This window comes from Budorcas taxicolor, chromosome 19, assembly GCF_023091745.1.
Source record: "Budorcas taxicolor isolate Tak-1 chromosome 19, Takin1.1, whole genome shotgun sequence".
NCBI lineage: Eukaryota > Metazoa > Chordata > Mammalia > Artiodactyla > Bovidae > Budorcas > Budorcas taxicolor.
The window spans coordinates 24,237,676-24,257,210 of NC_068928.1; the positions used below are offsets into that span (position 1 = coordinate 24,237,676).

General features: G+C 55.6%; 2 protein-coding genes across 2 annotated transcripts; one reads left to right on the forward strand and one right to left on the reverse strand.

Annotated features, from left to right (window-relative positions):
* Positions 1-73: 73 nt before the first annotated feature.
* EMC6 (ER membrane protein complex subunit 6) lies at positions 74-956 on the forward strand. The gene is made up of 2 exons (XM_052657883.1): positions 74-200; positions 388-956. Exon 2 carries the CDS (start codon positions 434-436, stop codon positions 764-766), a length of 333 nt encoding a protein of 110 aa, XP_052513843.1. The 5' UTR covers positions 74-200; positions 388-433; the 3' UTR covers positions 767-956.
* A 2,241-nt stretch (positions 957-3,197) lies between these two features.
* P2RX5 (purinergic receptor P2X 5) lies at positions 3,198-18,652 on the reverse strand. The gene is made up of 13 exons (XM_052657252.1): positions 18,464-18,652; positions 14,646-14,796; positions 13,937-14,008; positions 13,589-13,664; positions 13,403-13,499; positions 13,060-13,140; positions 12,658-12,796; positions 12,042-12,178; positions 11,503-11,596; positions 11,324-11,389; positions 8,881-8,963; positions 7,832-7,981; positions 3,198-6,511 (listed from the first exon to the last, which is right to left on the reverse strand). The coding sequence occupies exons 1-13, from the start codon at positions 18,598-18,600 to the stop codon at positions 6,442-6,444; spliced, it is 1,353 nt and encodes a 450-aa protein (XP_052513212.1). The 5' UTR covers positions 18,601-18,652; the 3' UTR covers positions 3,198-6,441.
* Between the last annotated feature and the right edge of the window lie 883 nt (positions 18,653-19,535).

Consider the following 19,535-nt stretch of genomic DNA (forward strand, 5'->3'; position numbering starts at 1 on the left):
GTGTGCGCAAAAAATCAGGGAGCGGGTGGAGCGTACGCGGGGCTACCACTGCGCATGCGTCGCAAGGCTGGCACCGGGTCCAGGCGCCTGCGCAGTCTGGGCCGTCCCAGCATCCTCCAGCGCAAGATGGCGTCGCGGGGATCTGTACCCGAGGCTTTCTGAGGGAACGTCGAGTGACCGCATCCGCGGCTGGGTTCCAGGTAACTTAGCGAGTCTAGGGGGGAAATGCAGATGTATCGCCAGCACCCCGAGCTCTCAGCCTTCTCAGCATTTTTCGAAGGTCCGAGACCGAGGGGTGCGGGTTCTCGGCGGCCCCAGGGGGAGGGGCGGCGTGAACCCAAACTCGCCATGCTCCGGGCGCCACTTGTAACTTGGTTCTTTCCGCAGCCCCCCGTTGCTCCACGAGAAATCAGACTGAGCCCGGGAGGGTGCGATGGCCGCTGTGGTGGCCAAGCGGGAAGGGCCGCCGTTCATCAGCGAGGCCGCTGTGCGGGGCAACGCCGCCGTCCTGGATTACTGCCGGACCTCGGTGTCGGCTTTGTCGGGGGCCACGGCCGGCATCCTCGGCCTCACTGGCCTCTACGGCTTCATCTTCTACCTGCTCGCCTCCATCTTGCTCTCCCTGCTTTTAATTCTGAAGGCGGGAAGGAGGTGGAACAAATATTTTAAGTCGCGAAGACCTCTCTTTACAGGGGGTCTCATCGGAGGCCTCTTCACCTACGTCCTGTTCTGGACGTTCCTCTACGGCATGGTGCACGTCTACTGAAACGGGGGCAGGGATGACTTTTTTTAAAAAACCAGATCGGGAGGACTGTTGCCAGAAATTAACACCGGGTAGATTTGCCTAGTTTTTAAATTGTTGGAATCGCTGCTTGTTCTGTAAAGTTATAAATAATTTATATCTGAAGACGAAGAGCCTGTACAGTTCTTCAGATTAAATGAAGCGTGAGACCCTTTGTGGAGTGTTTTTCCCCTCCTTTAGTGCATAGCCCCTGGCTGTCAGGGGGTGCAGAATCCCTGGTACTGACTCTGGGAGACCTGGGACTGGGGCCTTAGCTTTCTGTCTTGATTCCTTACATTTACGCATAGGGCCACCCAGAGAGAGGACCCGAAGACCTAAGCAAGGAGAGAGCTTACCGTTAACATCCTGAGAACTAGTAACAGTTAAAGTGTTCCCTACAGGGACAGAGGAGCCGGTCGAGCTACAGTCCATGGGGTCGCAGAAGAATCGACTTAGCAACAACAAATATGCCAGGCATTGTACCTTGTATCGTCTACACTTGTTACTTTTCTACACTTGTTATTTTACACTTGTAACTCAGTTACTAGGTGCTGAGTTCCTCAGTCATGTACCACTCTTTGGAACCCCATGGGCTGTAGTCCACCAGGCTCCTCTATTCATGGAATTTTCCAGGCAAGAATAGTGAAGCAGGTTGCCGCTTCCTTCTCCAGGAGATCTTCCCGATGCAGGGATCGAACCCAGGTCTCTTGCGACTCCTGCATTGGCAGGCAGATTCTTTATCACTGTGCCTGTTGCCTCCCTGTGGGGGAATCGTCACCGGTCCCCAATAGGTGGAGATACTCTTATCACTGTAGTCAACCAGGACTGCTACCTGATGCCACAAATAGATTATGATAAGAACTATGAAGAGAGTACAGAGGAGCCCCAAACCTAGTCCAGATTATTGGGGCGGGGGGGGGGGGGGGGGCGCTGGGTAGCTTTCTTGAAGAGATGACATCACAATTGAGACTCAAAATTGTGGAGAAGGGGGTTACATGCAAGAAAGTGCATGTGTGAGGGCGATTGGGAAGGAAGGTCTTTGACCTGGGTCTGCAGTTAAGAGGCTATGAGGTAGGCCACAGTGGGGAGTTCTGCTTTCAAACCAAACTTGGGTCTGCCCACCCATGGGCGCACAATACAGCTAATCTGCTGACACTGTTTATCACAGGCAAGAAGCAAGGAGACCAGGCAGCTAGTGCTCAAAAGGCCTAGAACTGCCCACCAGCTTTCAGGGAGAGGTTATTTTGCAATAGGATGGAGAGGGTTTCAGGGTGTGTTATTAACTTGAGGATATTCTTCTGATTGGTTGCTCTTGAAGTGACCAGGAGTCAACACCATCAACCAAATGGGTCTAACCCATCTGGGGTCTATGTGCTTATGGGCAGGATGCAGTTAACTTCCCCCTGGTGAGGGTTTCCGTATCTGCTTAACAGCTCAAAAAACATGGCTCAAAATATTATCTATAGCCCCTGGGAAGGGTCTGAAGGTCCTGGACTTAGTTATTATTGGCCTAACTATTGTTATTGTCTTCCTTGACTGTTTTCATTTCGTTCTGCATTTTCTCACTTCTCTGATTAAATTAATTCTTTGGAACTCAGGGAAGGCTCAGAGGCAGAAGTTTCTACAGACAGGAAGCAGGTAGAGAACAGTCTGTCCTGGGAAGGCCACATACGCTCTTGCTCAATTACAGTTTGACCTTTATACTAACATATAAGGGGGAGCCTTTGAAAGTTTTAGTTAGAAGTGATGTGATCAGATTGGAAGTTTTTGAAAAAGAATCAGTTTTTGATCAGAAGGGGATCTGAAAGCTTGAAGCCAAGTCCCCTTTCACAGATAATAGGTGGCCTGTGACCAACAGCGGAGGCCCAGGCCTCCTGAATCCCATTTGGGTTCTGTACCAGATGCTTTCACATGAAGCGAAGAAGTGGCTAAGGCGATAGCTTTGCCCGTGTCTCCCAGGGACCACCTCTGAACTCTCAGTGGGGAGGGGTCGGTCCTGACACCGAGTAAGAGGGAAGCAGAGTAAGTCCTACTGGTGAGTAAATCAGTGATCTGATTTACTTAACCTTTCCTCTGTTGCTGGGCAGGAAGATTGTTTGAGATGCTCACTTTTATAAAAAAATAAAATACAGCAGTGCATGTCTGTATCATTTTAAGGGAGTTTAATCTACTAGAGCAGAAGCTAAAAACCTGATTTTAAATGCTAAGTACCAGTTTTATCAGTGCCCTCCTGGTCCTTTAATGTTAGCACATTTAAGAAGTTTCCTTACTTTAATCTGAATTTCTCTGCAAAGACAGGAAGGAAGGTAATACATTGCTCACTGTTCCTTGTGTCTGCCTCTTTTGGTCATGTCTTTACATTTTCCTCTAAAACATGGGATGTCCGTGAAAATACAAAAGATAAAAAAAGAGCACATTTGAAGTTAACACCTTTTTATTGTCTTATAGCCAAATTAAAATGTCAGAGAATGCATGTATTGGGCAAGACCCAGAAAATGCTTGCCATCCTCCCTGCTTTAATTCTGTGAACGGGCCTAAGGGGGAAGAACTGGAAGAAAGGTGTCTTTCATAGAGAGCATTCTTGGCTCCCCTGGAGAATATGCTCTGAGGAAAGTTGTACCACTTGGGGAGGAGAAGAGCAGGTAGGAACCAAGTAGACCAGACATCCAAGCTGCCCCCCCACATGGGGTGAGGTAGGGGCTTCCCGGGGCACTCAGAGACACCTGGAGGAAGTCACATTCCCTGTTTATGACTGGTCCCCCCGGGGGCCAGCTAGCCATTGAGAGAGGAACTGATGGGGTTGAGCGGGGAGCAGAAGGGCATCCATGATGGATCAGTCCTGATGACCCTGCATCAGGAGTAAGGGCACTCTGCTCTTTCAGTGGCTGGTCCCCATCATGTCACACTAATAGAACTTAATTTAAAACTTTCCTGTTGGCCAGCATCATGGTACTCCAAAGGCATGGAGTAAGTCTGATTGTCAGGAAGACATTAGGCAGATGGCTTTTAGGCCAAGGCTTGAACATAACCATAGACATTTCCTGTGATACTGAGATGTCAGCATGGACAGATCTGAGAGGCTGGCGTGGTCATCTTCCTGTGCCGAGGGAAAGGGGCTTTCCCAAGTGTGAAAAGCGCTCAGACTTCTGCTCCTCTTCTTCCCCCTTCAAAATCAAGATTATGCGGATGGTGGGGAGAACCGTGCAAAAGCCAGGGAACTGGCTATGTGTGACTATCCAGAAGCTGTGATGGGGGTCACAGGGCCATCTGTGCATGGGGCTCCTGACATCTAGTGGGGAAGCCACCAGGAAGGTTTCGCTGGACTTGAAGAAACAAGTCCTCTGTGGCAGGAGGTTTAAAGGGGCAACCCTTAAAAGCAATGAATGCCCACGTGATGAAAGTGTCACAGAAGCTGCTCCGGGCACACTGTTCATCCAGTTCCTCGCTAAGTCCTCCTCATGTCTTTTCTACATGTGGGTCCCTGACCTGGATGCTTCCCCTCACCTGGTTAGCCTGCTACTAACCTTTCAGATTTCAGCTCACATGTCACTTCCTTGTGGAAACCTGGGCACGCCTCACTGAGGACTCTCGAAGCATCCCGTCCTCTGTTTGTGACTGGTGTGTGACCCCTAGACACTGGGTACCTGGGAGCAGAGGCCGTTTCTGTGCCGCTCGCCACTGCCATCAGCATTTGGTCCAACACGCGACACGAGAGGCACTCGATAGTATTTAGTGGCTGGCTGAATAGCTAGGAAGACACTTCCATTCCAATATAAGACAAGCAGCACAGCTGTCTGCAAATTATGTGGCTGCTGCCAAGCGATTCCAAAACCAGGCCAAAGGAGACCAGACCAGCTTCTAAGCGGCTGGGACCCCTGCCCTTTGAACTCCCTTCCAGACATACACGGAACATGCTGTGTTACTAAATCCAAGGGTTTGCCTTAGAGAGGAAGGAGACCCCACAGCAGATCACCTGCGTTTCGCAGTTTGGGCTTACTGACAGGTCGCCTGGCAGCCCAGGGGGAGGAGTTGCTTGCTCTCCAAGGGGTCCTGTTCTGGGGACCACGCCCCTCTGACCCTCTCCTCAAAGGCCCCAGCGGAAGGGGGCTTACTGCCCACTCTGGGCAGAAGAGAGCCAGGGTCCTCACAGAGAGAATGCTCCCTGGAGGCAGGGCAAGTGCTCAGACAGCACCCGGGCAGACAGGCAGCACCGCAGGCCTTGGCCGTCCGGTGGTTCCAACAACAGTGATGGAGCTCTAGGCCCTTCCCCTTGCGCAGGGGCTCCCCAGCCCAGCATATTCCATTACGTCCAACAGCAGGGACTTGGTCTGACTGCAGGTGGCAATGTTCATTTCCTGAGGGAAGACATGAGTGACCCAGTGGATTCTCAGCAAGACTGGTGAGCCACTTGGAATTGGTAGCACAGGTTGCCTCAGGGAACAGGGGTGGAAGAGAAGCTTTTCACTTCCTGTTCCTCTGTAACTCTTTAAGTTTTGAATCATTTAAGTATGACCTACTCAAAATAATTTGAATGAATTGAGCATAATGTCACTTTCCCAGGGCAGGGAAGGAGGGAATCTGCTTGGTCTCGAGGTAACTTCAGTGTCAGTGTGACCCGGAAATTGACACCACCCACCAAAGCGGGCCTTTTCAGAGCCAGGCCTTGCATATCCCCTCAAGCACTGCTTCTCACACCTTCACATGCACATGAATCACCTGGGAATCCTGTCGAAATGCAGGTTCTGATTTGGGCGGATGAGGGAGGGGCCTGAGACTGCATTTCTAACAAGCCCCTAGGTGATGCCAGTGCTGCGAGTCCACAGACCACACGTTGAGTAGCAGTGCTTTACAGCGACCGAGGGAGGGGGTCAAGGACCAGCTTACTTACAACTGTTTCCACTTGACACTGAGCACCATCCATCATCTCATCCCTTCAGATGTGGCCTTAGAGACAGGAAGGGAAGCCGAGCAGGGGAAAACAAGCCCAACAGAACAGCAAGGGCCCAACCACACAGGCAAGCACATCTCCCACCGGGGTGAGATGCTGTCCTCCAGGCTTCCCGAGGCCCTCCTCCTCCTCCCGTGGCCGGCTGCCTCCTCACAGGTCCAGTCCTTTAGTCCTTTCCTGGTTGCCTCCTTGGCCACCTTTAAATTTCACCCCTGGGGGCAAGGTCAAATGTCTGCTTGGGTGTTGACCAAGGCCTTTCTCTGAGGAGCCATCATTTGCTCTGAGGATTTCAGAGCTAATGGTACAGGTCTCAGCTAGCGCCTGGAGTCAGGCCAGAGCCTGGGGCCCAGCTGTCATGTCCGTCAGCTCCGAAGGGAATTAGATGAGTGCTCCCCTCTCTGAGGGCCAGGTCAGTGTCCCATTCAAGCATCTTTTGGACGGGGCTCAGCCCACAGCCAGCATCAGAAACTGTTTGCCACATGGATGAATGAGCAACTGAATATGCTTTAGGGCCTCTTCTGTATGAGCCACTGTGTGTACTGGGAGGCCCCCCTCCCCACACGCATAATAAGAAGCTTGTAGCAAGATCCCAGAGTGCAGGAGAGGTGCTCTCCCTGGAAGCCTGGTCCCACGTGGACGACGACGGGACTCTGCCCGCTTCGGAGGTGTGGACAGTTCTGCTCCCGGATCCGCCCTCGGCCAGCGTCTCTGGCTACGCCTCCGCGGTCTCCAGGCTCTGCAGCTGCTCCACGCTCACCTTCCCGTTCCCCTGGCGGCCGGACCTGCGTGGGCAGGAAGGGGCACACAGGACGGCTGGGGCAGGGCTGGTCTCCCTCGGGGCAGACTCGGCCCGCAGAAGCTTCTGGCAGGCAGCGCTGCAGGCGGTGAGCGCGGGCAGAGAGCACAGTCGGATGCTCGGGCTGAGGCCTCTGGAGCTGCACCAGCAATGAGCAGCAACCACCTCGGGGTGGGGGCCGTCCTGAGCCCCCCCACACCCGCAGCAACAGGTGAGGCTTGCCAGGACCACTCTTCCCTCTCGCACGTGAGGGAGTGCCCGTGAGTGCCCAGGAAGTGGCACTCAGCTCAGGGAGCATGTGGGAGGGCTGCTGGCACAGGCCTACCTGGCAGGTCCCCCAGCTTCTCCCTCTCTTTCCCCACGCCTCTCCCTACCTGGCTCACTTCTCTCTCTCCCCCTGCCCATGCTCAACTCCCCACTGGAGGCTGCCCATCACTGAGTCCGCAGAGAATGAGCGCTCAAGGCAGATGGCACCCAGCCCGGGTCAGTGAACCCCTCTGACAGTTGACAGGAGAGTCAAGGAACCCTGCTCACTGAGCCAGAGGGGCCCCTGTGTCCAACACCCCTGGATCAAAGGGTAATCAAGCCCAGAAAGGGCCAGGCGCCTGCCCAGGGGCTCATAGTGAGGCAGAAGCAAAGCAAGGCCCGGGGCTGCCTCCCTTGCCAGGCTGCCCAAGGCAGCGTTCCAGGGAAGGGTGGCCTGCAGGCCACCTGTCGACACAGCCACCGCCATCCTGAGGCTCGGGCAGCTCCAGAATCTCCACATCAGAGAGGAGCTTAGGGGAGGCAGCTCTGACAGGAGTAGAGGAAGGAAGGGCTCGGTAAGGTCAAATAACCTGATGGAGAAGGACTGGGTTCTAGGAGCACACTGCCCAGGTTCAAGTCCCAGCTCTGCCGTTTACTAGCCGTGTGACTGAGGCAAGTTACTGGACCTCTCTGTCTCACTTTCCTCGTTAGTAAAGTAGGGACTGTTAGTGTCCATCTCATTAGGTGCCGAAATGAGCTCCCAGGGCTCCGCGCAGTGCCCAGCAGAGGAAGCCCGAGTCCATGTTAGTGCATTGCTGCTGTAGCGCTGGGGCAGCATAGCGGCAGACAGGTCTGTGGTAACCGGGGGTTGGGGGGTGACGGGTCGTGGAGGAGCTAAAGCGCCAACCACCAGCACCCGTCCTCCCAGAGCCCAGCTTGGATGGGCTCCGTGAGGTCCCCGGCACCCTGCCTTGTAGCCAGATCACCCAGAGCCGGGAGCGCAGTGGCAGCTAGGCCATCTCCACAGGCCTTCCTGGCCCTTGGCTGGGCCGCCCCTCACCTGGCAGGCTGGGGGAGCTGCCCACACACACAGCCGTTCTTCTGGGCGCTGCCTTCATCCTGCACCTCTGGCTGCTCCACCAGCCCCGCTGCGTCCAGGGCCACGCTCTGCTGTGAGGATTCTGCCATTTGGGCGAGGACCTCTAGGTCCCTAGGCAGGACATGACCTGTTAACCCTGGCCTGGAGGCCCTGGGCGTGACCCCTTCCCTGGGACTGGTGTGCCACTTGCCCTGCAGGGGGCACCCCTCTTCCTCCAGCAGCTCTGCAGGGTGGCAGGTGCAGTCAGGGCTCAGGGCTCAGCCTGAGGACCAGGGCTGGGGGTCAGTCCAGGTAGAGGAGGCAGGCTGGCCCCCTGTCCCATCCCAGGGTGTGGCGAGACTGAGGGAGCACCCAGTGCCTATCGCAAGCCCACCAGCTGCAATTCCCCGTTCCCATCCCACTCCTCCAGAAAGCCTTCCCCAAGACCTAGGCCAGAGCCCCTTGTCCCGTCCTGTCTGCCCAGCTCTCAGGACTTCCATTCACACTGTAGTCCGCTCTTCTGAATACACACACACAAACCCCACTGAGCCCACTGCCCAAGAGAGCCTGGAAATAGGCCTCTGTAGTGAGGGGTAGAGGGACTCCATTTATTTTTCCTTCCTTTACCACTCCAGCTTCCCTCAACCCCAGACCCCCAGGACCACCACGTCCAAGAATCCTAAAATTACAGGTGCTGGAAGACACTATATAGACCAACACTCCTGTCACACACAGAGAAACTGAGGCCCAAGGAGGCCTGGGGAGACAGTGGCAGAGCCAGGCCTGGAAACCAGGTCTCCCCGTGGCCTTTGGTGGCCTTCTGCTGGCTGCTCCGAAGCAGAATCCAGTTCTGTAGAGCTGGTACTCAGAACATTCCACCTTCCCCAGCCCTTTCAAGACAGCTCCCAGCATTCATCCCTGCCTCTACCCCACAAACGTCAACAGAAAACCAGGGTCAGGGTTCTGAGCCATGGAGGGAAACGCCGACCTAGTGGGCTCCCCTAGGGCCACTGGGAGGAAGCATAACTGACCTCACTTCCTCGTATTTCTTGTCTCGATAAAAGTGGCTCTTTTTGATGAAGTAGATGAGTACCAGGTCACAGAAGAAAGACCCCTGTAAAAGAGTGGAGGTCCCTGACTCAGTGCGCCAGGCCACTTGACACCAATAGATGAGGGCACTGAGCTGAGAGGCTCCTTTGTCCAAGGCCACAAAGCTGGCCCACGGTGCAGCCAGTTAGCCTGTGGTCCGTCTGATCCGTCAGGCCAAGCACCTGCACACTGCCTTGACCCCTTGGAATCGCGTCTTCAGCCATTGTTTGCTCAGTGCTCACCGGTGCCAGGCACTGCCCCGGGGTACAGGAGGCCAAGCACCTGCGCACTGCCTTGACCCCTTGGAATCGCGTCTTCACCATTGTTTGCTCAGCGCTCACCGGTGCCAGGCACTGCCCTGGGGTACAGGAGGCCAAGCACCTGCGCACTGCCTTGGCCCCTTGGAATCGCGTCTTCACCATTGTTTGCTCAGCGCTCACCGGTGCCAGGCACTGCCCTGGGGTACAGGGAGAGCTAAGGCAATGGCACCTTTGGGGGCCCTCCCCCCCACCGCCTCAGGTGCAGGAGACAAGCTCATAAGTGATGAGCGACCTGTCCCACGATGGGAAGAGAAGCAGGGAGAAGACGGGACTTTACTCAGCCTGGGAGGTCCTCTGGGCCGAGTCTTGAGTCTGAATTGGATTTTATTTAAGACAGAAGGAAAAAAGCTCAGCAAAGAACCAGCTTGTCATGCCTGGGAACCCGGGCAGGACGTCACATGGATTGGAGGGTATCTGAACAAGGACACCACAGCAGGGGCCAAGGAAAGAGGACAGGGCCTGAGCTAACCCAGCAGACCCACTGACACCTGAACATGAGCTCTTGAGACCAGACGGGGTGGTGCAAATACCGGTCTCCTCCACCAGAGGGCAACTCCCCCCAGAGCACAGGCGGAGCGGGTGGGAGAGGCCTGAGGGACAGGCCCACAGGTGAGCCTGGTTCTCTGACCCTGGGCACTGGACACCTTTTCTTTTTCCCCCTCCAGATGTCAAAAGGGTTACCAATTCATTGTTCCATAGAGGGCACCCTCCCACCCCCACCCAGCCTCTACCACTTTTCCTGTTACCTTCATCACACAGTATGTCCCCAGATGCCCATGTTCTGATATATGCACATCATAAGAAAGAGGCCTGAACATGGCCCCTCTCTACATACATGCACATACAGGGCTCCCCAACAATACTGTCTGCAGTCAGAGTCACTTGGGGCCCACTTTCATCCACTGACCCATCTCAGGAGCATGGCCTCGTTGAGTCCTGTTACAGGACATGGTGTTTCTGGTCTCAGTAAAAAGTCAGTCCCAGGTCCTCCTGGCGGAGAAGGCAATGGCACCCCACTCCAGTACCCTTGCCTGGAAAATCCCATGGACGGAGGACCCTGGTAGGCTGAAGTCCATGGGGTTGCTGAGGGTTGACACGACTGAGCGACTTCACTTTCACTTTTCACTTTCATGCATTGGAGAAGGAAATTGCAACCCACTCCAGTGTTCTTGCGTGGAGAATCCCAGGGACGGGGGAGCCTGATGGACTACTATCTATGGGGTCGCACAGAGTCGGACACGACTGAAGTGACTTAGCAGCAGCAGGTCCTCCTGGAAGCCTCCAGGGGAGCTGTTGTGACCTCCCGGGCAGAGGAACCAGGGACAAAGCTGCCAGAAATCTCAATAAGGGGCTCACTGCGGTGGATGCAAGCCACTCACCGATAACTCCCTTGTCTTTAAAAAACTTCCAGAAAAAAACAAAGGGGCATGAAAAGTCAGGAATAAGCCTTTCCCTGCCCTCCAGTGCTATGTCCCCTCCTGTGGCCCCTCTGCCCAGCTGAAGTTCAGAACAGACCCGAGGAAGGACCACAGCCCAACTTTCCCTGCCTCTCATCTTTTTAGTCCCTGTGATTCACAACTCGGGGCAGTCTGGCAATGCCTGCAGACATTTTTGGCCAGCACAACTGTGGGGGAACTTGCTTTTGACACCTCATGGGGAGAGGCTGGGGATGCTGTTAAACACTCTACAACGCACACGATCGCCCCACCAAAAAAGTTATCTGGCCCAAAATATAAATGGGGTCAGGGCTGAGAAGCCCTGTATATCGCCGGATCTGCCTCATTTTAGTGGAAGTGGAGACAAGGCTGTGGAGGATTCCGGAGAACCCCCAGCTGCCGAGCCACAGGCAGAAGCCTCTAGCTCTGGGAAGAGAATCCCAGGCAGGCACTGACACACGGGGGCCACCAGAGGGGTGTGAAGTCCCAGGAAGCCCTCTTCAGCCCCGTCCCACACTGACCTCCCCAGCTCTGATTTCTTCTGGAGCGCTGGGACAGCTCTCTGCCCTGGGCAGTGCCCCCTCCCCCTGCGGTGCTCAGAGGGTCAGGGGGAGGGGAAAGGTACTCACCACTCCCATGAGTGCCACCCCTGAGCCCACGTTGATGATCGTGGGGATGATGTTGAACTTGCCGGCCTGGAGCAGGGAGACAGGGTGAGGCGCAGCGGGGTTCCCAGGGGCTCCACCAGAGCCAGCCCAGACACCCCCACATGGCCCACCCTCCCAGAAGGGGAGCCTCACCCACACACCTTGCCATTCACCATCACATCGAAACGGATCCCGTAGGCTTTAAACAGTGTGCGGAACTCCACCCCAGCTGCATCTCGGTAGTACTTGGCAAACCTGGGGGAGACACGGCTCAGCCTGCCTGGGCCTTTCCTGTTTTCAGTGCAGGTTCGGCTGCCTTGGAGATTTATAAACCCACCCACCCTGGCACCCTGGCTCTCAGCAACCCCAGGAAAGGCTGGAGACGCTCTTGCTTATGTGACATTAAAGGTTCATTCAGATCTGTGAAGTTCTTGCCAGACAGTCCCCAAAGGGTGAAGGCTTTCCCACCACTGCTGGACCAACCTGGGGCCACCAGGCACTGATGGACCTGACCCAGCCCTCCGCGCCAGGGCAAGTCCAGAGCCATGACAGGTCCTTCTTTCCCAGAGGCACCCTGGCTGCCTCCCTGCACCTCCCACTCTGACACCCACCCCCAGGAAGGGGTGTCATAGCGCTGGCACCCAGGGAAGGACAGGAAATGTGGGCAGGGTCATAAGGTGGCAGGCTTAGCGCCAGTTACCTGAAGTTGTACCCGGAAGAGATAGAGTTTCCTGAAAATCTGTTGTCCAGACGGTTAAAGTAATAGCGAGGGTAACATTCAGAAGGCGCTTTATCAAGATCACAGTCCCATTCGATCTGAATTCCTATCACACCGCCCTTGATGCAAAAGAGACATGAATCAAGGCACAGAACTTTCTGGAGGTGGACAGAAGCCACAGGCCAGCTTTTCATGGAGAGCTCGGGTAAGGGCTCAGCTCCACTGCAGCATCCTTCCAGGAGGATGGTGGAAGGCCCAGGGTTCACATTTCTGGAGTGGCTGAGAAAAATGCATCACCCACAGCCCACGTCTCCTGCTCCATGCCCCAGGGAGAAGGGAATGACCGGAGCGAGCCCCTACTTTGGCACTGGCAGCTCACAGCAGAGGACTTAGAACCAAACGCAGGTGCAAGTGTGCCCCTCAGCAAGTGCAGCATGGCTGACTGCCTCACAGCCAGTGCTGAGAGAGCAGGTCCCTGGGCAGGTTACTGCAGGGCCGGCTCCTCCTGTGGGTCCTCCTCCACCCCGCCTCCTCATTGCAGAGTCCAAGCCCACAGCCCTCGGCCCCAGGGAGGGCTCCCTGAGCGCATACCACCCACCTGCACCGCTATCTCCTGGAAGTTGCTCCCCGTCCAGCTGACCACAGAGCCCAGTCGGAAGATGGGGCAGTAGGGGTTCTCGGGGCTAAACTTACAGGACTTCAGGAAAGTTCTGTCTGTGGTGTCCAGCACATTAGTCCTGGTTGGAGGCCATGAAGAGCCAGGGGAATAAAGGTGAGACTTTCCCAAGCCAGAAACGGCCTGAACCAGGAGTCACCAGACCCCTCGCCCAGCCCAGACTGAGCCCTTGACTTAGCCCTACCCCAGTCCTGATTACTTCCTCCACCCCAACATCCTCCAGTAAGAGTCCTGCTGCCACAGCAGAGGAAAGGGTGCCCCTTCAATGCCCAGTGGTTCACTGACACATAGCATCACACACTCCATGCACACGGGCCCACGTACTTGGAGAAGTTGAATTTGGGGAAACGAATGAAGTTCTTTATGTAAACAGTGAAGTCTTTAGCTTCGCCCAGGAGTGGCTTCCTAAAAACAAAGGCAGGACAGCTTGTTCAGGGAGGCCTGCCCGCGCACGCTGAGGCTGAAGCCTGCCTGGCCCTGGGTGCCCCAAAGCCTTTGCAAAGGACAGTTAATTCAATCATGTTGGATTGGTCGTTGGGCCTTTGTGGGGTGTCCCAGCTCCTCCCCCAGAATGAGGACTCCGAGTCAACGTGTCTCCACCATCAGGCTGGGACCCACTGCCCAGGACTGGGTGACTCCTCAGGGTCCCAAGGTTATAGCCACTCACGTTGGCCTGGATCTTGTCTCCACCGGGCACCAGGCGAAGATCTCACAGGTGCCCTTCTGTGCGCTCCCCTCCCGCAGGCAGCGGCCGGTCCTCACTCCTGCAGGGGGAGGGGGACAAGGATAGTGCCAGGAACCTCCCGGCTCCGGCCCCTCCCCAACTCCCAGCCCTGGCCACTCCAGGCCTCACCATTTCCAGCCGCAACAGGCTCCCCAGGAGGGCAGTCGCTGTCCTCATAGCACAGGGCATCGGGAACACTTGCACTCTGCCAGGAGAGAGAGCACCTGGGCGGGGGTGCCCTTTCTCAGATCCAGGTCCCACCCCAAGGAGAGGACAGGGGCTCCTCCCCTGCCTGGGGCCACACACACCTTGGGAACCTGCTTCTCCCCTGAACCGTGCAGGCATGCACACTGGTATACACATTCCCCCGGGGCCCCTGGGAGGGGGTAGAAACCCCTGCTTCAAGAGAGAGGTGGACCCCAAGCACTGCCTGCACCTCTCCCATCCCCACTCCCTGCTCTCAGCACCAAAACACACCTCAGCACAGGTTTCCTGCCGCTGGTTGGGGGTCACGACCAGGTTGGTGATTACGAAGAAGACGTTCTCTCCCTGAGAAACCAGAGCGGGGTTGAGGAGCCCCTTCCTGCCATCTGGGGTCCCTCCTTCCCGGAGCTGCCTGGCAGGTGGTAGGGACTCTGCACAGGTACTGAAAACACTGGGGCCACAATATCAGTGGACCCCACCCATGTGCCCACTGGTCTCAGAGTCCCTGAGCAGGTGTCCTTAGATGGGTCTCTTTCACGCCCACAACCCCAAACCATGCTGACCTCAGCCCCCAGGGTCCAAGGTGAGCTCCAGGAGGAGAGAGAAGGAGCAGTGAGGACAGCCCAGCCCTGGCCCGGGAACTGCGACCAGGCCAGAGAACTGCTGCTGGGGGCAGTGGCCAACATAAAGGTGGGGCTCTTGGTGTCAGACCTTCCGACTCCCACGGACATGGAAGGTCTCTGGGTCCCACTTGGTCTCAATAGTCTCAGGGTTTGTTGCAGCCCCGTAAGGCACAGTCGAGGAGTATAGGGGTTTGGTGCGGGGGGGAAGGACCTGGGCAGAGTCTGCAAACCTTGCAGCCGTCACAGGCCAAGGGAGACAGTGAGTGGAGGCCCCTGAGTCCCCAAGCAACTTCCCATATGACCCGCCCAGAGCCAGACCCTGCCAGCCTGGGTCCCCCTGCGCTGGGTGGGACTCAGACCTGGGGTGGGATGACGTAGTCAGCAACATCCCAGAGCCGCTCCCCAAGCTCCGAGGTGTTGGTGAAAGTCACGCCCTTGACTTTGGTGATGATGCTGCTTTGCAGGGACGTGTCCGTGTCTTGGTAACACTTCTTCACCAGGAACACCCAACTGCAGGGAGGGGCAAGCCGGTGGGCATCAGCCTCGTGTTGCCCTCAGGAAGTCTCCCCAGACCCCAGGGCGCAGAGAGGGCAGGCTTGGCGCTCCACCCTTCCCACCCACTCCTGGACAGGAGTCACAACTCCCACTGCTGCCTGAGGGCCAGCCCTGCAAACAGTGGAGGAGACAAGCAGCCCCAGAAGGGAGAGGCTGCTGCTGTCAGGGACCAGGGCCCTGCAGCCCGCTCACCCCCACTTGTCACATGACCTCGGGCAAGCCAGTGAACTCTGGGGGCCAACACAGGGCTAATGGCACCTCCCTCCAATTAAAGGGCATGGGGTACAACCTAGAACTAATCATGAGGAGACCTCAGACAGATCCAAACTGAGGGGACTCTACAAAACTAGAGCGCAAAATCCTACACTCTGAGGCTTCTCTGGTGGTCCAGTGGTTAAGAATCTGCCTTGCAATACAGGAGACACTGGTTCAATCCCTAGTCCGGGAGGATCCCGCATGCCACAGGACAATCAGGCCCAAGCCCCACAATGGCCTAGAGCCTGAGCTCCACAACAGAAGAAGCCACCGCAATAAGAGGCCCGAGCACAACCAGGGAGTAGCCTGTGGCAGCAGTGAAGACCCAGGGCAGCCAAAAGTAAGTAAACAATATTTTTTTTAATCCCATACTCTGACACCGAAAACACAGGCAACAAATGGAAAAAAAATAGAGAAAAATAATGGACTTGGTCAAAATTAAGAACTTTTTTTGTGCATCAAAGCACACTATCAACAAAGTGAAAAGACAACCCATAGAATGGGAGAAAATATTTGTGAGTCACATATCTGATGAGGGTCTAGTACCCAGAATATACAAAGTCTTACCACTCAATGGTAAAAAAGACAAATAAACCAATTTAAATATGGGCTAAGGATGTGAATTGGGAAGATCCCCTGGAGGAGGGCATGGCAACCCACTCCAGTATTCTTGCCTGGAGAATCCCATGGACAGAGGAGCCTGGCAGGCTATGGTGCATAGGGTCTCAAAGAGTCAGACACGACTGAAGCAACTTAGCACCCAAGGATGTGAAGAGACATTTCTTCAAGAAAGACACACAAATGGCCAATATGCCCCTGAAGAGATGCTTAACATCTTTAGCCATTAGGGAAATGCAAACAGAAACCACAATGAGGCAGTCCTTCACACCCAGTAAGATGGCTGTAGTCCAAAAAATAGAGAATGACAAGTGTCGGTGAGGATGCAGAGAAACTGGGGCTTGCCAGTGGGAATGTGCAGCTGTATAGGTGCTGTGGAAAGCAGATGGACAGTTGCTCAAAAGGTCACCATGTGACCCAGCAATTCCATTCCCAAGTATGTAAGACAATGGAAAATGTATGTCCACACAAAAATGTATGTCCACACGTGAATGTTCTTGGCAGAATTATTCATAATAGGCAGAAAGTAAAAACAATCCAAATGTCCAACAGATGAATGCATAAGCAAATGTGGTATCTGCATACAATGAGATATTATTCAGCCGTTGGAATGATTCACTGACACAGGCTCCAACATGGATAAACCTTGGAAACATGGTGCTAAGTGAAAGAAGCCAGACAAAAAAGGCCACATGTTGTAATGATTTGATTTATATGAAAAGTCCAGAATGGGCAAATCTAGAGACAAAAAGCAGATTAAGCAGTTGCCAAGGGATGGGGGTAGGGGAGAACTGCAACTGATTGTAAATAGACACAATCTATTTTAGGGTGATGGAAACATCCTAGAATTCGATAATGGTGCTGGCTGAACAACACTGTGAATGTCCTAAAAACCACTGAATTGTATAACGTAAAAAGGCTAAAATGATGAATTACATGCTATATGAATTTTACCTCAATTTAAAAATGGTTTTAAAAAGATCCTGTACTCTAAAAAATGTCAGAGTCACAGATACAAAGACAGACGGAGACAGGACAACTGAATACAAGGCATGATTTCAGATTTTCTTTTCCTATAAAGGTAACTAAGGGGACAATTTACAAAAGGTCTATTGCTTAGGTGATAATATTATTTCGATGTTCATTTCTAAATTATCATGCCTGCAACCTATTCAACAGAAAAAAATTGCACATACATATACACACACAGCAAGAAACAGGTAAGGACAACACAAATGAAGTACAATGTTAACATTTGGGGGAATCGAGGCGAAAGGCACTAAGAACGTCTGCAGTACTCTTAAAACTTTTCTGTAAGTACAAATTAATCAAAATATAAATATATATATTTTTTAATAAGATGGGACATGTAAATTGCTTAGTACAGTGAGTACCAGGCACAGAGGAGAAGTTCAATGAACACATCAACTTATTACTGATGTTACTGTTAGTTAGAGATTGTGCAGGTGAACCCCTTCAGTAAAGCTGGAAACACTGAGGCCAGGAGAGGGCGGGAAGCCGCCTTCTGGAGGTCCCGCAGGAAGCCCTGCCCCTCAGGGGTGCCAGGAAGAGTTCTCTGTACAGCAGGCACCAACCAGGACCCTTCCACCCTCGTCTCTGGGAGCAGAGCTGGCATGGCCCATCTCCAAGGGCCTCTGAGAGGGTTGAGACCCGTGAGCCAAACAGCTGTTTTAGTGGGGATGCACTGGGCGCGGCCTGGACACAGACATTCAGCAACAACATCCACTCATTCACTTCACATCTGGTTCCCTAAGCAGTTCAGCAGGCAGGCCCGGCCCTCAGGGCATTCCCAGAATGGCAGGGAGTCAGCACAGACATCAAACAAACGATCCCCTGAATGAGCATATAATCACACTGTGGGATTTCTGGGGAGGAGCCTGTGAGAAGCCAGGTGTGAAAGGGACCCCTGGCTGAGGAGCAGCACCAAGAAAAAGCCTTCACGTGGAGACAGCCAGATGCCTCAGGGATGAAGCCCTCCGGTGCGAGCAAGGTGAGGTCAGGGCTGCCCTCCCAAAGGGGCAGGAAGTAGGAGGGACTCCACAGCAGTTACTGAGGGAGTAACAGAGGCACATCTCTCCACCCATCCCCTCCCGGCTTGGGCGTGAGGGCTCTGAACCCCTGGCTGACCCCCAGGAGCTGCCCTCTCAGCTGATGTGCCGGCTCCTGCGGGGTGGGAGAGGTGGGTGCCAGAGAGGATCGAGGGATCCCAGCAGGACCCCCGGCCCCGGCTGGGGCGAGCTGACCAGCAGGGAGTTCAGGGACATGCCAGGCTCATGAGTTGCCCCAGCCCCAAGCCTGGCACTGAGCTCAGTGATTATAAATAACCTACCCAGTGCCGGGGCCACTCCAGACCAGGCCCAGGGAGGCGGCAGGGACAGCTGAAGCCCAGCGCCCTGCCTCCTCACCCCCTACCCAAAGCCCTAACGCTGGGGCCCCAGCCCTGAGGAAGGAGCTGACCACGGAAAGCCTGAGAAATGAAAAGACCCAGGAACCCCTGGCGCATCTCATCACCTCCTGAGCCGGTGGGGGAGTCAAGGCCTCCCCTTCCTTAGCCCCTACCCTTACACCCACGGGTACAAGAAGGGCCCCCTCCAGAAGCAGAGTCCCAGACCCCAGTCACAGGGCACCCCAGGCGCCCACACACCAATCCCCAAGCTCCGGAGGCCACCGCTGCCCCCCCCCCCCCCGGCTGACCCTGCCCTCTCCCCAAAACCCCCAGAGAACTCACACCACCAGGTAGGTCAGGATGGAGACCTGCAGCAGCCGGTAGAGCAGGCCCACCTTCTTGTTCTTGGCGATGACGTACTTCTCGGTCTTGTAGTCGAAGAGCGACTGGTAGAGCCCCTTGCAGCCCGCCTGCCCCATGGCCCCGGCTCACCTGGCCGGCGATCGCGCGGCCGCACGTGTGGCGCATGGAGCCGCCCCCGCCCGCGCGCCGCCCGGCCCCCAGCTTGGGCCCCGCGGCCGCCGGGTGCACGGCTCAACGCGCGGGGCCCGGCTGCTGGCGAGGCTGCGGCAGCGCCGCCGGAGGCCAGGCGGGGACCTCGGACCGCGACCTTGCCGCCTCCTCCCCTGACAGTGACAGTGACAGCGCCGGCCCTCCGGGCGACCGCCGCGCGGGAGGGACGCGCCGAGAGCGGCTTCTGTGGAAGCAACCCCCGCTCTTTCCGCCTCCCAAAGAAATCCCGCGGGTTCCTCCTATGGAATAGACGGGGAAACTGAGGCCCCCGGGGCGGGGGTTGGGGTGGTGGGGTGGGGAACCTACAGCGCGGGAAGTGCGGGCGGGCAGGATAAAGAGCGAGTTGGGGGAGGGTAGACTTGTCAGACCCTCGGCTTCCGCCTCGGCTGGAACGAGGTGCCTGTTCCCACGGCAGCAGCTGCGGCCGGTTTAAAGCCCGCACTCCCCGGAGTCGGCGGCCAGGGCAGGGAGGGGTGCGGTGGGGGCGGGAGACACGCCACCGAGGCCTGGGATCTTAAAATACGCCTGGAGAGAGGGCGGGCGCCAACTGTTTGAAATGTTCCCAAGGCAATGGAGGGGACCTAATCTAAGCTGCTAAATCTGTCATCCTCACAACACGCGAGATCAAATTGGAGGTGGTGAGAGCGGAGAGGACACCTCTGAGAAGATCAGGTTTGGACCCTGGAGCAGCCAGAGAGCGCCTCGGGGTCCTGGGCGAGTTTCGAGTGCATGTGTGGGGGGGGCTGTGCACGCTGTGTTTTCTGCATCTCAGGCATTACCATCCTGCAGTCTGACCGGAAGCCGCCCTGCCCCTCTCCATGGCCTGGCCCTCACACACCAA

Coding starts and splice junctions, on each gene's coding strand:
- EMC6 (XM_052657883.1), top strand. CDS start 434: ATGGCCGCTGTGGTGGCCAAGCGGGAAGGGCCGCCGTTCATCAGCGAG.
- P2RX5 (XM_052657252.1), bottom strand. CDS start 18,600: ATGGGGCAGGCGGGCTGCAAGGGGCTCTACCAGTCGCTCTTCGACTAC. Junction 13,665..13,936: donor GGCAGGAAACCTGTGCTGAG/GTGTGTTTTGGT, acceptor CTCTCCTGGCAG/AGTGCAAGTGTTCCCGATGC. Junction 11,597..12,041: donor TCTTCCGGGTACAACTTCAG/GTAACTGGCGCT, acceptor TGTCTCCCCCAG/GTTTGCCAAGTACTACCGAG.